Here is a 16818-nt window from a genome sequence, read left to right as displayed (position 1 = left end):
GCTGGATCAGACCAGTGGTCTATCCAGTCCAGCATCCTATCTTACACAGGGGACAACCAGTTCCTCTGGATGGCCAACAACAGGGCAGAGAGGCCGAGGCCTTCATAAGAACCTCAGAAGAGCCCTGCTGGATCAGACCAGGGGTCCATCCAGTCCAGCATCCTGTCTCACACACTGGCCACCAGTTCCTCTGGATGGCCAACAACAGGGCACAGAGGCCGAGGCCTTCATAAACCTCAGAAGAGCCCTGCTGGATCAGACCAGTAGTCTATCTAGTCTAGCATCCTGTCTCACACAGGGGCCAGCCAGTTCCTCTGGAGGGCCAGCAATAGGGCAGAGAGGCCGAGGCCTTCATAAGAACCTCAGAAGAGCCCTGCTGGATCAAACCAGTGGTCCACCTAGTCCAGCATCCTGTCTCACACAGGGGCCAACCAGTTCCTCTGGATGACCAACAACAGGCCACAGCGGCCGAGGCCTTCCCCTGATGTTGCCTCCTGGCTCTAGGATTCAGTAACTGACGGCTTCTGAACATGGAAATTCCCTATAGTCACCAGGGCTTGTAGCCATCGATAGACATCTTCCATGAATATGGCTAATCCCCTTTTAAATCTGTCTATGCCTGTGTCTGTCACTACATCCTTTGGTAAGCTCTTTGGGGCAGGGGACTGTCTTCTGTTTATGTGGCTCCGCAGATAGTCTTGTCGGGGGGAGCGGCGCCTGAGTGTGTGTGCGGGGAATGATGGGTCAGGGGTGGCGGTCGTCGTGCAAAGGAGAAGCCACGCTGAGCTTCAGGAGTCTGCCACTGACAAGGGAATCTCCACCCTTCCTGTTGAAAGCATTGTAAGCAGTCGAGGGGGAAAAAAGCCACGGTTATTTTTGGAGAGCCCGAGGGTGGACGCGATCGGGCTTCTTGTTTTTGCATGATGTCCGCTGCTTTAGTTTGGCAGAGCTTCTCTGAGGGGCAGAGTGAGCTGAGATGATTTGTGCGTGGCCGAGATGGAAGAATTTGGCCCCAAAACATCTCTCTCTCTCCCCCTCCCTCCCTGGAATACGTCCACATGTAATGCTCGGGTCATAAGCTGGTCACTCCTGGATGACTTCTGCTGCACTTAAAATTGTGTGTCTTCTGAGATGGTGCAGAGGGAAAAGCTGATGGGCCAACCGGTTCTGTTCCCCTGTGTCCCAGATTAAGGAAGAATGGGGGGGGGGTCAGTTTCAAGCCCTAAGTCTTTTCCAGTTTGAGGATATTGACGAGCAGGACTGGCAAAGGAACTGCTCATAGCCCTGGATCTGTCCTCGGAAGTGGGCATATGCCCGGGCAGGAAGACGTTTCCCAAACTCTGAGCAAAGGGTGTTTTTGCAGGCATTCATGCTGCGTCTGCTGCAGAATTTGAAGTCATGTATACAGCTTCCGTGTTGATTGTTTCAGATTTATCGTATGGCAGAATTACACACGGACATATAATAATGCACACAAGCATATAATAATGCACACAAGCATCCGTGCTCCCTCTAAGCTGTGGAGACTTGCGAGCAAACATTCTACTTTGTGAGCTGCTGGCATTAAAGCTGTGAGCAAGAGATTTGGCTGCTGCATCAGTTTGCTCCGGAGCCGTCCTTCCTGAGCTGAGACGAAAATGTGTGAGCTGGAGGCTAAAAAAACTGAGCTAGCTCAAACTAACTCAGCTTAGAAGGAACACTATAATATAAAATATGTAACCAAGTAGATATAATGGTTATGCGGACCGATTGGGCAATCCCCCTAAATACTAATATCCAAATTTTCAATCCACTCAATTCCAGCTGCGGAGCGTACAGTGAGCTCTGTCACATCTCCTGCGAAAGCACGATGCTCACATTCCTGCGACAGATGGAAAATAGTTTGGCGGGCCACACCACAATCGCATTGGGGTCCTTGTATTTTGCCCCTTTTAATCAACAGGTTGGCAGAACTGTCAAAGCCAGTTTCAGAGGGTAGCCATGTTGGTCTGCCGTGGAAGAGCTATATTCGAATCCAGTAGCGCCTTAGAGACCAACAAGATTTTCGGGGTACGAGATTAGAGAGTCAAGGCTCCCTTTGTCTGATACAAAGTAGGAATGGAGATCCCTGAGCCCTTATATCACAAACAGAAGGTGGGAGGGGTGTTTGCATTGTTCCTTTGCATCCTTGGCTCCCTTCATGGCAAGTAGGATATAAGGGCCCAAGGATCTCCATTCCTACTTGTATCTGATGAAGGGAGCTTTGACTGTCAAAAGTCCATATCCTGGAAGTCTTGTCGTTCTCTAAGGTGTTACTGGACTTGAACCTCCGCGAAGTGTGAAAATTCAGCAAGGGAGTGTGCACAGAGTGGAGAAAGAGGATGTGCGCTGCAGCAGGGTTCAGGAGTGGAGGATGAAGGGATTGAAAGCCAAGGTGGTGGAACAAGCAGGAGGCAACCACAGTGCTCAAAGTGCTGGACTAGAGGGACCACTGGTCCGATCCAGCAGGGCTCTTCTTATGTAGGCCTCGGCCTCTATGCCCTCTTGTTGGCCCTCCAGAGGAACTGGTTGTCCGCTGTGTGAGGCAGGATGCTGGACTAGATGGATGTTCTTATGAAGGACTAGGCCTCTGCGCCCTGTTGTTGGCCCTCCAGAGGAACCGTTTGGCCATTGTGTGAAGCAGGATGCTGGACTAGATGGACCACCGGTCCGATCCAGCAGGGCTCTTCTTATGTAGGCCTCGGCCTCTATGCCCTCTTGTTGGCCATCCAGAGGAACTGGTTGTCTGCTGTGTGAGGCAGGATGCTGGACTAGATGGACCACTGGTCTGATCCAGCAGGGCTCTTCTGATGTTTTTGTGAAGGCCTCGGCCTCTATGCCCTGTTGTTGGCCCTCCAGAGGAACTGTTTGGCCGCTGTGTGAAGCAGGATGCCGGACTAGATGGACCACTGGTCTGTTCCTGTAGGGCTCTTCTGAGGTTCTTGTGAAGGCCTCGGCCTCCGTGCCCTGTTGTTGGACCTCCAGAGGAACTGGTTGGCCCCTGTGTGAGACAGGATGTTGGGCTAAATGGACTATTGGTCTGATCCAGCAGGGGTCTTCTGATGTTCTTACGAAGGCCTTGGCCTCTCTGCCCTGTTGTTGGCCCTCCAGGGGAACTGGTTGTCCAGTATGTGAGGCAGGATGCTAGACCAGATGGACCACTCTAGCAGAGTTCTTCTGATGTTCTTTTCAGAAGGGCGGAGGACAGCCTTACCAGGGTGCTCTAGTAGGAAGTGATTCATACAAGCAAGGAGGACTTCTCTAACAAGCAACTGGGTCTTGTGGCTTTTAAAGCCCTACATGGCTTGGGACTGGGGTGTGTGAAGGACCGCCTTCTCTCATATGTTCCTGCCTGGGAATTAAGATCACAGAGAGAGGCTCTCCTGACTGTCCCATCGATCAAAGAAGCTCATTTGGTGGGTACAGAAGAGACAGAGCCTTTTCAGTGGCTGCCCCACGTGTCTGGAACAACCTACCCAGGGAGGTGCACCTAGCACCCACCCTTTCAGTCTTTGGGAGGCCGTCGGTCGTATTTAGGCCTGCATTTGGTTAAGTCATTAGCTATCCCGAATTGTGATTTTTAAGTGTTTGGATTTTATGTCTTTAATGGGTTTTATTTTGTGAATTTGATCTATCCTGTAGGCTGCCTTGATCTTTGTATGGAGGAAAGGAGGCTAATAAATGTTTCGAATAAAATAAGGTTTATCTCTAGTACTCAAGTTCTTTCTCAGGTCTTCCCCCTTGTATTTGCAGAGATATTTTTACTGTTTGGAAGTGAACGTTAGAGCATCACTGCCCCCAGACACAACGTGTTGCATCTGTATCTTGTGTCTGTTGTGGGGAGTCTGTTGTGGGGATGGGAAGGGAAAGGAGTTTGTAAGCCGCTCTGAGACACCTTTGGGTAGTGAAGGGTGGGGTATAAATCCCATCTCTTCTCTTCTTCTTCTTGTGGCTAACAGCCACTCACGGACCTCTGCTCCATGTGTTTATCCAATTCCCTCTTGAAGCTGTCTATGCTTGTAGCTGCCACCACTTCCTGTGGAAGTGATTTCCACGTGCTAATTACTCTTTGGGTGAAGAAGGACTTCTTTTTGTCAGTTCTAAACCTACTGCTCATCATTTTCGTGGAGTGCCCATGAGTTCTTATTCTTAAAAAAATATTTTTGGTGGGGTTTTTTTTTTTTGTCTGTATGTGTGTATGTACTGTGTGCCTGGAAGTCATGATTGACTTCTGGCAACCCCTAGTGGGGCTTGGAAGTTCAGAGAGGTGGCCTGCTATTGCCTGCCTCTGTGTCCCGGCCCTGGTATTCCTTGGAGGTCTCCCATCCAAGTATTTGCCAGGGTCGGCGCTGCTTAGCTTCGTGCCCACGAATTCTTGTATTGTGAGAAAGGGAGAGAAGTACTTCTTTCTCTGCGTCCTCTATCCCATGCGTAATTTTGTAAGCCTCTGTCATGTCACCCCTCCGCTGTCGTTTCTCCAAGCGAAAGAGCCCTAAGTTCTCTAAGTTCTTCATAGGGAAAGTGTTCCATCCCCTTAATCCGGTTCGTTCCCCTTGTTTGCACCTTTTCCAAGTCTCTCCTCCCAGCTCCCCCCCCCCCCCCCAACCAAGGCTCCCTCCACACTCTGGAGTCCTGGTAAAAATCCTACTTTGTGAGCTCTTGGCATTAAAGCTGTGAGTGAGCTATTTGGCTACGGCACGAATTAGTTTGCCCTGGAGCCATCCTCCCTGAGCTAAGACCAAAATGTGTGAGCCGGAGGCTAAAAAACCGTGAGCTAGCTCACACTAACTCAGCTAAGAAGAAGAAGAGATTGGATTTATACCCTGCCCTTCGCTACCCAAGGGAGTCTCAGAGCGGCTTACAATCTCCTTTCCCTTCCCCTCCCCACAGCAGATACCCTGTGAGGTAGGCGGTGCTGAGAGAGCTCTGACAAAAACTCCTCTTTTTGAAGAACAGCTCTTATCAGAACTACGGCTTGTTCAAGGTCATCCAGCAGGTGCAAGTAGAGGAGTGGGGGATTCAAACCCGGTTCTCCCAGATTAGAGTCCACGCACTTAACCACGACACCAAACTGGCTCTGAAATACAGCTTAGAGGGAACGCCGCCACCAAACAGCACCTTATCTTTGTCTTCCTCTGACAACAGGTGATATTCCTGGGAAATGGAAGCTCAAGGGATTGCCCGAGGTGCCCCTACGCACTCTCCCAAGGACGGCCCCGGCAAGCCCGCCGTGCCCCAGAAGAACGCTTACGCCCGGCTGGTGCAGAAACACCACAGCGGGAGGTTCCGGTCCTACCTGCACCACATCGCCCAGAAGCTTCAGCTGGAAGAGGACGCCCTCAACGACTCGGGCTCGGAGGCCGAGGCCGCCTTGAAGAGCGGCCTGGTGAGGGAGGCCCTGTCGCGAAACGGGGTGCTGGGCCCCGGCAGCCGCTCACCCGCCGGGGCCCCGCAGCCGGGACCCGCGCATCCGAGCGAGAGCCGAGAGCCGAGCCTTCCCCGGAGGAAAAGAGATCCCGGCCCTGGCAGAGGAGAGGAGGATGAGGTAGTGGAAGAAGAGGTTCTCGCTCCTAATCGGCGTGGCGATGCAGCTGTCCCATCCAGCGCCAGGCAGGTACCGGGCAGCCAAGGGAGGTCTCCCAGACCGGACTTCTCTCCGCACAAAACCGCCAGCTTTGAAGAGAGGGACAGAGAAGAGGCACGGAGGAGCAGTCGGGAGGGCCACGCCGTCCCGGGCAGAGCAGAGAGCTTCGCCTCGCCGGGGACGTTCGGCTCGGATCCGCCCGCCGCGAACACCAGGAAGGGCAGTCACTTGTCTCCCGGCCGGACCCAGGGTGAGCTGTTTGTTATCTGCCGGGGCTAAAATGGCTTGTGGGGACGGCGGCACCCCGCTGGCTGGCAGGAGAGGTGATGAAATTGCGAACCGGACAGATCCCCCGTCGCTGCCGGTGTCGTAGGAGCCGGGAGCCTCCTCTTGTCTTGATAACTGATAGCTGGAGAATTGCTGTGGGCTTGAGTGGCAGACTGCCCTTTGCTACATTTACTTGCTAATATCCCAGTCTGGGTAACAAGCGTCCAGCCGTTTCTGCAGTCGCCTGCATCCATAGCTTTTCAATGCTTGTTCCGGGTGTTTAGATGCATGGGGAGGACTGTGGCTCAGTGGCAGAGCCTCTGCCTGGCGTGCAGAAGGTCCCAGGTTCAATCCCCAACATCTCCAGTTAAGGAAAGGACCAGGCAGACCTCTCCCTCAGACCCTGGAGAGCTTCTGCCAGTCTGAGTAGACAAGACGGACCCCGATGGACTGAGGGTCTGATTCAGTAGAAGGCAGCTTCGAGTGTGTTCAGGCGTGTTTGGGAAAGGGCTGTGTCTCAATGGCGGAGCCTCTGCCTGGCATGCAGAAGGTCCCCGGTTCAATCCCCGGCATCTCCAGTTCAAAGGACCAGGCAGGAGGTGACGGGAAAGACCTCCGCCTGAGACCCTGGAGAGCTGTAAAAAGGGACTGTGGCTCAGTAGAAGAGCCTCTGCCTGGCATGCAGGAGGTCCCAGGTTCAATCCCTGGAATCTCCAGTAAAAAGGACCAGGCAGGAGGTGATGGGTTAATGTGTGTTCGTGTATTTCCCTGGTCCTGCCCTTCTCTCTTCCGCTGGGGTGTCTACTTGGGCTTTGGCCATCGATGCCTTGCTATCACAAGGCAGAGAGTTTGGCGTGAGAGCCATTTCGGTGCCGCGGTTAACTGCGTGGACTGTAATCTGGGAAAACCGGGTTGGATTCCCCCATGCCTCCATTTGCAGCTGCGGGATGACCTTGGGCAAGCCACAGTTCTCTCAGAGCTGGTCTGTCAAGAGCAGTCCTCAAAAGAGCTCTCTCAGCCCCGCCTACCTCACAGGGTGTCTGTTGGGGGGAGGGGAAGGGAAAGGAGATGGTAAGCCACTCTGAGACTCCGAGTGAGGGGCGGGGTATGAATCCAATCTCCTCCTTCCTCCTTCTATAAGTATAAATCCTGCATGCCAGGCAGAGGCTCTTCCACTGAGCCACAGCCCCTCTTTACAGCTCTCCAGGGTCTCAGGCTGAGGTCTTTCACACCCCCTCTTGCCTGGTCCTTTCAACTGGCGATGCCGGGGACTGAACCTGGGACCTCCTGCATACCAGGCAGAGGCTCTTCCACTGAGCCACAGCCCCTCTTTACAGCTCTGCAGGGTCTCAGGCTGAGGTCTTTCACATCACCACCTGCCTGGTCCTTTTGAGATGCTGGGGATTGAACCTGGGACCTCCTGCATGCCCGGCAGAGGCTCTTCCATTGAGCCACAGCCCCTCTTTACAGCTCTCCAGGGTCTGAGGCTGAGGTCTTTTACATCACCACCTGCCTGGTCCTTTTGAGATGCTGGGGATTGAACCTGGGACCTCCTGCATGCCCGGCAGAGGCTCTTCCATTGAGCCACAGCCCCTCTTTACAGCTCTCCGTGATCTCAGGCTAAGGTCTTTCACACCACCTCCTGCCTGGTCCTTCTGCATGCCAGGCAGAGGCTCTTCCACTGAGCCACAGCCCCTCTTTACAGCTCTCCAGGGTCTGAGGCTGAGGTCTTTCACATCACTCACTGCCTGCTCTTTTAACTGGAGATTCCAGACGTTCAACCTGGGTCCTTCTGCGTGCCAAGCAGAAGCTCTACCACTGAGCCACAGCCAATGTTCCGTCTAAGCTGTGGAGTCTTGTGAGCCAAAATTCTACTTTGCGAGCTCCTGGCATTAAAGCTGTGAGCGAGCGATTTGGCCGCTGCATACATTAGTTTGCTCCGGAGCCCTCCTTCCCGAGCTGAGACAAAAATGTGTGAGCTGGAGGCTGAAAAACTGTGAGCTAGCTGACACTTCCTCAGCTTAGAGGGAACATTGGCTGTGATCGCTGACTGGTTCTGGTGTGATGGGGGGAAAGGGTTCCTTGTGGTGGTTTTCAGAACAGAGACTTAATAAACACTGACTGTAATTCACTGTTGCAAAATTTCATCTTTTCCAATCAGTCGGGGTGAGTAACATGTCAGTTCATGTGGACTCTGCTCTTTTTATGGAAGCCTGTGCCGGGAGAGCTTAAATGCCCCGAGATGGCAAACTTTTGTGAGTTTTTGCAGCAGCGTTGTGCAAAAATGTGCTTAAGCAGATCTAGTCGCTGAAGCGATAAACTTTATAAATCACAACTCCTGGCATTTTTAAAAGAAGCCTTCTTGGTGTGAACACTCCCAAAACAGTTTGGTGATTTGTTTTCATTTTGTCTTTTCCTGAGAGATCAGGTTTCTTCTCATCCAGCTTTCCAGCCAACTGGGAAGTTTGGGGGAAAAGTCAGCTAATTTAATTCAGTTGTGTTTTATCTGGCTGGGTGCGAAATGGATTTCTGTCGGGATCGATAGGGTCTCCCATGGGCTGTGAAGAGGATCCTGACGCTGAAGGCTGCTTTTCTCAGAAACTGTCAGGCCAGGGCACTCCCGATAGAATCATAGAAAGTTAGAGTTGGAAGGGACCTTGCGGGTCATCTAGTCCAGCCCCCTGCACTCTGCAGGAGCATAGCCGAAAGATAGCCCTACAACATACCCGAAAGATGGTCGTCCAGCCTCCACTTGAAAACGGAGTTACCAACCTCAAGGTGGGGCATGGAGTTTTCTCAGAGCTCTTCTCCCAAGGGCAGTCCTCGAAAGAGCTCTCTCAGCCCCACCGACCTCACAGGGTGTCTGTTGTGGGAAGGGGAAGGAGCTCGTAAGCTGCTCTGAGACTCATTCTGGTTGGTATGGGGTATAAAACCAAATCTTCTTCATTAAGACAAAGTTTTTCTCCTCCAAAATATGTAGCATGGAAAAAAAAATCCCTTTTTTCAGTTTTTTCCAATGGAACATTTAAGCTTTTCAGAGCACTGAAAAAGACGAAAAGCCTCCAATTATTTTATTTTTTTTAAATTTGGAATGCGTGAAATAAAAGACAGGTTTTATTCCAAACATGTAGTATACTTTTTTTGGTAAGAATCTGCAGCGTTAGATAATAATTCTTGTGTATACTGTAGGCATATACAGTGTTTTCAATAATTGCTCTTGTTTAAAGGTAAATAATGTGGGCAACAAGTAATATGCTTAGGGTTGCCAACCTCTAGGGGGCACCTGGAGATCTCTGGCTGTTACCATTGATCTCCAGATGACCAGGATCAGTTCCCAGGGATAAAATGGCTACTTTGGGGGATAGATTCTATGACGTTATATCCCCTGTTTAGGTCCCTCCCCACAACCCTCCTCTTTAAGCTCCACCCCCAAAACCCCCAGGTTTTCCCAACCTAGATCAGGCAACCCTATAGTATAATGGCTTACTGATAATTTATTATTAAGGAGGTCAGTATTTTCAATGACTACAGGGTGGACTCTTTGGTATAGTATAGAGAAACAGAAGTCCTAGAATGACATCACATCCAGTTGAGTTCCCTCTGAATTCCGCACTTCCCAGGCATTGCCCTCAAATCTCCAGGAGTTCCCCTCCTCTAAGCTATTTTGTAGAAAGCCGCTAGGCTTTCCATGTTGTGCAGTTAGGGTTGCCAAGTGTAAATTCCTCTGGAGCGGGGGACTCCCATCTGGTGTCTAGACCGTGCGCGCAAAGCGCGCACGTCACCCGGAAGTGACGTGACAACGCCGGGCACGTTGGGGGCGGGGCCACAACCATCCGAGGGAAAACCATAGAGTGGTCTCCAATGTTCCCTCTAAGCGGCGGAGTCTTGTGAGCAGAAATTCTACTTTGTGAGCTACTGGCATTAAAGTTGTGAGCGAGCGATTTTGCCACTGCATAAATTAGTTTGCTCTGGAGCCCTCCTCCTGAGCTAAGACAAAAATGTGTGAGCCGGAGGCTAAAAAACTGTGAGCTAGCGCACACTAACTCAGCTTAGAGGGAACACTGGTGGTCTCCAGGGTCTCAGGCAGAGGTCTTTCACACCGCCTCCTGCCCGGTCCTTTTAACTGGAGATGCCGGGGTTTGAACCTGAGACTCTCGCATTCAAAGCAGATGTTCTGCCGCTGAGGCAGGGCCCCTCCCTGTGTAGAGCCATACGTGTAGTGCCTGTGAGTGTAGAGAGCTCAGGGTTATTCTTGTGGAAATCTTGTCACCGCAGAACCACTGATCCTGCTGTGCACTAGTCTCATAGCTGGTCTAGCCGCCTTTCTTTCTCTAGCGATCCTTAAGGACCTCCTCCATGCGCCTTTGTCCAAAGAAAGCAAAGTAGTGTATTCCACAGTGTTGTTAGGGTTTTTTTTTTTTTTTTTGGGTGGTATCCATATTGATGCATCTCCGAGGCTTTTTATAGTATAGTGACCCTGAAGAGAGAAAGGGGAAACTGGTGTCTCCAGGGGTGGGGTGGGAACAAGACCAGCTGGAAGGATAGACCCGTATCGAGAGCCCAGGACTGACGGAGGGGAGCTTGTGGGGCTGAGGGGGTGGCCGGGGGGTCAGAAGTGGGGTGGAGCAAGTTCACGGAGAGTCCTGAAAAGCCATCAGTGCGGCTTGGCCCCTCCGTGAGGAGGCAGATGTTGCTGTTCCTCTCAGCTGGAGCGCGGGAACTGTTTTGATAAACTTTCAGCCCCCTGCTACTAAATGGCTTTTGCTGCCAAGCCTCCGTGGACCGGCCAGAATGGCACCATCTTTCGGTTTTGCCATGGCACTGCAGCTCTTCGGCAGTTTTGGTTAGTTGTGACTTTGTTGGATAAGCCCCGGGGTGCCCCAGGTGTGCTCCTTGAGTGTCAGTCTTACCTGCAGGGGGTATGGAAGCCTTTAAAACAAAACAAACACCCATGATTTTGTTTTTTAAACTGTACCATACGTCAATATAGCTAACTAGGAATAAGGCCCGTTGTGGAAATAAATACAAAGAGGCTCTGGACGTGTGCTCCGGCCTTGAGCACTCAGTGTCAATTTGCAGGGTATAATGACACCGAGTCCACCATTTCCTCCAGGGGAACTGATCTCTGCTACCTGAAGAACAGTTGTAATTTTGAGTGATCTCCAGCACTCCCCTGGAGATTGGCAAAAATGGTTCCCCAGGAGGGAATGGCTGGTTTGGAGGATGGAGTCTGTGGCATTGTACCTGTCTGAGGTTCCACCCCTCCTCAAACCCCACCCTCTCCAGGCTCCATCCCTCAAATCTCCAGGAGTTTCCCAACCTGGAGTTGGCAACCTTATCTCCTTCCCAGCTAACCATCAACCTACCTTGATCTGCCTCTCTGACTTCAGCTTTCCATCTCCTCCCTCCTGAGGAGCAGTTGTAATTCTGAGTGATCTCCAGCCCCCACCTGGAGATTGGCAACAATGGTTCCCCAGGAGGGACTGGCTGGTTTGGAGGGTGGAGTCTATGGCATTGTACCTGTCTGAGGTCCCACCCCTCCTGAAACCTCACCCTCTCCAGGCTCCATCCCTCAAATCTCCAGGAATTTCCCACCTGGAGTTGGCAACCCTATCTCCTTCCCAGCCAATCATCAGCCTACCTTTATTTCCCCCTCACGCTTCAGCTTTCAAACCCCCCCCCCACCTGCAATCTCTACCGTGCTCCGGAACCCTGACTGCTATGTCACATTGGCTGTCATACAGGGGCCATCTCAGCAGGATATGACACAGAGTCCACCATTTTCTCTAGGGGAACTGATCTCTGCCATCTGGAAAGCAGTTGTAATTCTGAGTGATCTTCAGCCCTCACCTGGAGATTGGCAACAATGGTTTATCCCAACAGGCACTAAGGGGAAATGTATTTTACCTCAGAACAGATTTTACCTCAGAACAGCAACAGCAAACTGTTTAGAATTTTAGAGGCAAAGGCCAATGAGGCCGCATATGCAAATGACCTCTGTGTTCTGTCTAGTTATGGCGGGGGGAGGAACAGCAAACTGTTTAGAATGTTGGAGGCAGGACTTAGGCAACGCAGCCATTGGATAGGGAGACCCTCTGAATGACAGATCAGGGAGCCGACTGATTTGGGAGAGTGTTGGAATGTTCAGGGGAGTCCATGACCAAAACAGAATTATATATAAGGAGAGATTCTCAATGCGGTCCCATCTGTGGGTATTTAAATCCAGAGACTAGGGCCACGAACAGACAAGAGAGATGTTTCTACACACTCGAATAAAGTCTCAGGTTTATAGAAAAATCTAAAATTTTAATCAACAATGAGGAGGTTATCCCCCCCAATAATAGAAACAGCACCTGTAGTTTTAGGAGATGAATGTCCTCTCAGTGCCTGTTGCTAGGTAACTGTAGCAGTATTGCTATATTGCTATAGTGCCTTTTACTGACAGAAGCCAAAGCTTCTATAGCAGTATTGCCATGGTGTGCTTCAAGCTTTGGCTTCTGTCGGTAAAAGGCAGAGGGGAGGGATCCTTTCCAGGGATGTTTGGGCCTTGGAGGAAGGACTCATTGGGGCCAGGCCTGGCAGCAGCCACTGGGGCTGAGCAAGAGGGGAGGAAGCGGAGGCTTGTATGGGGGTGGGATTTCCCCCTCCACCATGTGTTCCTTGTGGGTCCTCTGCTTGTCCTGTTACTCTAAGTTGCCCTTGAGGCTACAACAACCCTGTGAGGTAAGCCAGTGCTGTTCTCCCTCTACAGGTGGAGGCTGGGTAGAACCTGTTACAGTGTTCTCTTTAGGTGATCGTTTTGTATTGTGTATGCAGAGAGCGACCCCGAACATAAGAACATAAGAGACGCCAATGTTGGATCAGGCCAAAAGCCATCCAGTCCAACACTCTGTGTCACACAGTGGTCGAAAATACCAGGTGCCATCAGGAGGTCCAGCAGTGGGGCCAGGACATTAGAAGGCCTCCCACTGTGCCCCCCCCCCCAAGTACCAAGAACACAGAGCATCCCTTGCCCCAGACCGAGAGTTCCTATCTATAAGAACATAAGAGACGCCAATGTTGGATCAGGCAAATGGCCCATCCAGTCCAACACTCTGTGTCACACAGTGGCCAGAAATACCAGGGGCCATCAAGAGGTCCACCAGTGGGGCCAGGACATTAGAAGCCCTCCCACTGTTGACCCCCCCCCAATGTTGAATCAGGCCAAAAGCCATCCAGTCCAACACTCTGTGTCACACAGTGGCCAGAAATACCAGGGGCCATCAGGAGGTCCAGCAGTGGGGCCAGGACATTAGAAGGCCTCCCACTGTGCCCCCCCCAAGCACCAAGAAAACAGAGCATCCCTTGCCCCAGCCTGAGTTCCTGTCTATACCTTGTGGCTAATGGCCACTGATGGACCTCTGCTCCATATGCTTGTCTAATTCCCTTTTGAAGCTGTCCATGCTTGTAGCCGCCACCACTTCCAAACTGGCTCTCAGGGCCATGAGAGGTGAGCACTGTCTCATCCCCCCCTGCCCTCCCTCTCGTGATCTGCCCAAATTCACAGAATCAGCATTGCCGTCAGATGGCCATCGAGCCTCTGTTTGAAAACCCCCAAAGAAAGAGAGCCCACCACCTCCCGAGGAAGCCTGTTCCCCAGTAGAACCACCCTGTCAGGAAGGTCTTCCTAACGTTTAGCCGGAAACTCTTGACTTAATTTCAACCTGCTGCTTCTGGTCCGACCTTCTGGGGCAACAGGAGACAGCTCTGTCCCATCCTCTCTATGAGAGACCTTCAAATCCTTGAAGATGGCTATCATATCCCCTCTCAGTCCTCTCCTCGCCTGGCTAAATGGACCCAGCTCCTTCATTCAACCTTTCCTAGACCTCTCCAGACCAATGCTCCCTCTAAGCTGTGGAGTCTCGTGAGCAAAAATTCTACTTTGTGAGCTACTGGCATTAAAGTTGTGAGCGAGCAGTTTGGCTACTGCAGAAATCAGTTTCCTCTGGAGCTAAGGCAAAAGTCTGTGAGCCGGAGGCTAAAAAATTTGGGAGCTAGCTCACACTAACTCAGCTTAGAGGGAACACTGCTCCAGACCCCTCGCCGTCTTCCCTGCCCTCCTCTGGACATGTACAGAACTATTCCTCCGTCAAAGCCGAGCGTGTAACCAACAGCTGTCCGTCTTTAAAAAAAAAAGGCCTTTGTTCGGTTTCTTTAAGTGGGACGTTTAATCCCTCAAATTCTTATATTGTTTTGATGAAGCGAAACTGTCTCTTCTGACCCTTCGGATTCCTGCGTGTGTTGATGTTGTGATTCACAATCAGGACCACATCGCCGACGCTGGCTCTCTCCCCCCGTCGTTTGTACAGCTTGCTTTCGGCAGCGGCCTCGCTACCAGATACAAGAATAGTAATTAAACACTGTGGGATTTTCATCTGGCAGCCTTTTCTCCTTATGTAATGCCGCAAAGCGATTGAAGCGGTTAGCAGGGTGGATGTTCAGAAACTCTGTAACGCGCCGGGCCGAGAGCATTGATTTAAAGGCTCTGTTGACTGGCATGGGCTCTCCGAGGTCTCGGGCCTTTCCAAGTCCCTGCCGCACATGATCCCTTTTTTTATAAAGTTGGAGATGCCGGGGATTGAACTTGAGAACTGCTGTGTGGAAAGCGAGAGCTCTTTTGCGGACTATGGGGTCCTTCAGGATCTGCGCTTGCGTGCCATGCTGATGCCAGCCACAAGGCATTCTTAAGAACATAAGAGAAGCCAATGTTGGATCAGGGCAATGGCCCATCCAGTCCAACACTCTGTATCACACAGTGGCCAGAAATACCAGGTGCCATCAGGAGGTCCAGCAGTGGGGCCAGGACACTAGAAGCCCTCCCACTGTTGCCCCCCCCCCCAAGCACCAAGAATACAGAGCATCCCTTGCCCCAGATATAATAACATAAGAGAAGCCAATGTTGGATCATCAGGCCAATGGCCCATCCAGTCCAACACTCTGTCACCCAGTGGCCAAAAATACCAGGGGCCACCAGGAGGTCCAGCAATGGGGCCAGGACACTAGAAGCCCTCCCACTGTTGCCCCCCCCCAAGCACCAAGAATACAGAGCATCCCTTGCCCCAGATATAATAACATAAGAGAAGCCAGTGTTGGATCAGGCCAAAGGCCCATCCAGTCCAACACTCTGTCACCCAGTGGCCAAAAATACCAGGGGCCACCAGGAGGTCCAGCAATGGGGCCAGGACACTAGAAGCCCTCCCACTGTTGCCCCCCCCCAGCACCAAGAATACAGAGCATCACTTGCCCCAGACAGAGTGTTCCCATCAATACCTTGTGGCTAATAGCCACCGATGGACTTCTGCTCCATATGCTTATCTAAATCCCTCTTGAAGCCATCCATGCTTGTAGCTGCCTCCATCTCCTGTGGCAGTGAATTCTTGCCAGAATTGCTCCGAGAACCTCAAGGCTACATTTTTGGAACAAAGTTTGAGTCCACTGGCATCTTTTAAGAAGAGAAAAAGAAGAAGAGATTGGATTTATACCCTGCCGTTCACTTGGAGTCTCAGAGCGACTTACAATCTCCTTTCCCTTCCCCTCCCCACAACAGACACCCTGTGAGGCAGGTGGGGCTGAGAGAGCTCTGACACAAACTGCTCTCTTTCAAGGACAGCTCTGACAGAGCTACGGCTTGCCCAAGGTCATCCAGCAGCTGCATGTGGAGGAGTGGGGAATCAAACCCCGGTTCTCCCAGATTAGAGTCCGCACACCAAACCACTACACCAAACTGACAACAAAGTTTAATTCTGGGTATAAGCTTTCGTGTGCATGCATGTTCCTACCATAGGCCTTGACAATGGAAAGTTGCTCTAAGAGCCACCCCCAACCCCCATTTAGGAGGTAGACTGATTTTTCAGCATTCAGGGTTTTCCTCTTTGAATGACTGAATTTTACAATTAATTGCTACCACAAAACCTGGTTCTGTTTATTTATTTACAAAATGCTATCCTGTCTTTCTGCCCTTAAAAAGGGCCACTAAAGTGGCTAACAATTTAAAACATACACGCCCAGGGAAATGCCGATTGCCACTTTGGGGTCAGGAAGCTATTTTTCTACAGGCCAGTTTATCCGGGGATCGTGGAGGGTTTTTTTTGTGTGTGTGTCATCCTCTGGGTATGGAGCAGGGGTCACTGGGTGTGTGTTTGGGTGAGGTACCTGTGAACCTCCTGCCTTGTGGAGGGGGTTGGACTAGATGACCCTGGAGGTCCCTTCCAACTCTATGATTCTATGATCATAAAATGACATTTTAAAACCATTAAAATCAACGCCTCCCCTCCAGCACACATCATTGAAGCCTATTTTAAAAAACAGAGTTAAAATACGTACAAAGACAGAACGGCAATTAAAACATTGGTCAGGAAGGAGGGATCCCAGAGGGGTATGCCAAATAAAACCAAAAAAGTTTTCGCCCGCTGGTGGAAGATGGCGATGAAAGGGGACAGGAGAATTGCCTTGGGGAGCAATGTTCCCTCTAATTCTCTCCCCCCCCCCCCCATCCCCCCCCCCCCCCCACTGAGTGGAACATAGAATCATAGGGTGCATTCAGACGGTCCATTTGAGCTGGTATATGCGTCGGTTAGAAACGGACTATTTACGCGCAATCACACAGCCAACATCTGCCTCCCGTCCCCAACCGTCCCAACCCCCCTTTAAACCGGAGTTTAAACGGTGCCTAGTTTTGCTGTATAGATGAGTTCAGGATCTCTGAGAGGGGTAAAAGTGTAAAGGGAAGTGTTGCTTTAATGTTTAAAGGGAAGCGTCGCGGCAGCTGGGTTGAAGGGGAAATCGCTGTTCTGCGCACGCGCGAAAATTTCAATACTAAAGATGGCTGCCTGTGCGCATGCCCAAACTGAGAGGAAAAAAACCCATGTGGACGGCGGGGAGCGATGTGGCTGCGCAGCGATCCGGAACAA

At 51.3% G+C, this 16818-nt stretch overlaps 1 protein-coding gene across 1 annotated transcript in view; it reads left to right on the top strand.

Annotated features, from left to right (window-relative positions):
- Positions 1-16818, top strand: part of DIS3L2 (DIS3 like 3'-5' exoribonuclease 2) — a 364836-nt gene that overhangs the window by 12124 nt on the left and 335894 nt on the right. Inside the window, exon 2 of the mRNA XM_015414784.1 lies at positions 5164-5852. Coding sequence (XP_015270270.1) covers positions 5180-5852 — 673 coding nt within the window. The 5' untranslated portion in view covers positions 5164-5179. The remainder of the gene's footprint in view (positions 1-5163; positions 5853-16818) is intronic.

Source organism: Gekko japonicus, unplaced genomic scaffold, assembly GCF_001447785.1.
Source record: "Gekko japonicus isolate JY-2015 unplaced genomic scaffold, Gekko_japonicus_V1.1 scaffold1662, whole genome shotgun sequence".
NCBI lineage: Eukaryota > Metazoa > Chordata > Lepidosauria > Squamata > Gekkonidae > Gekko > Gekko japonicus.
The sequence above is the reverse complement of the archived record's forward strand: the minus strand, read 5'-3'. Positions and strand labels throughout refer to the sequence as shown.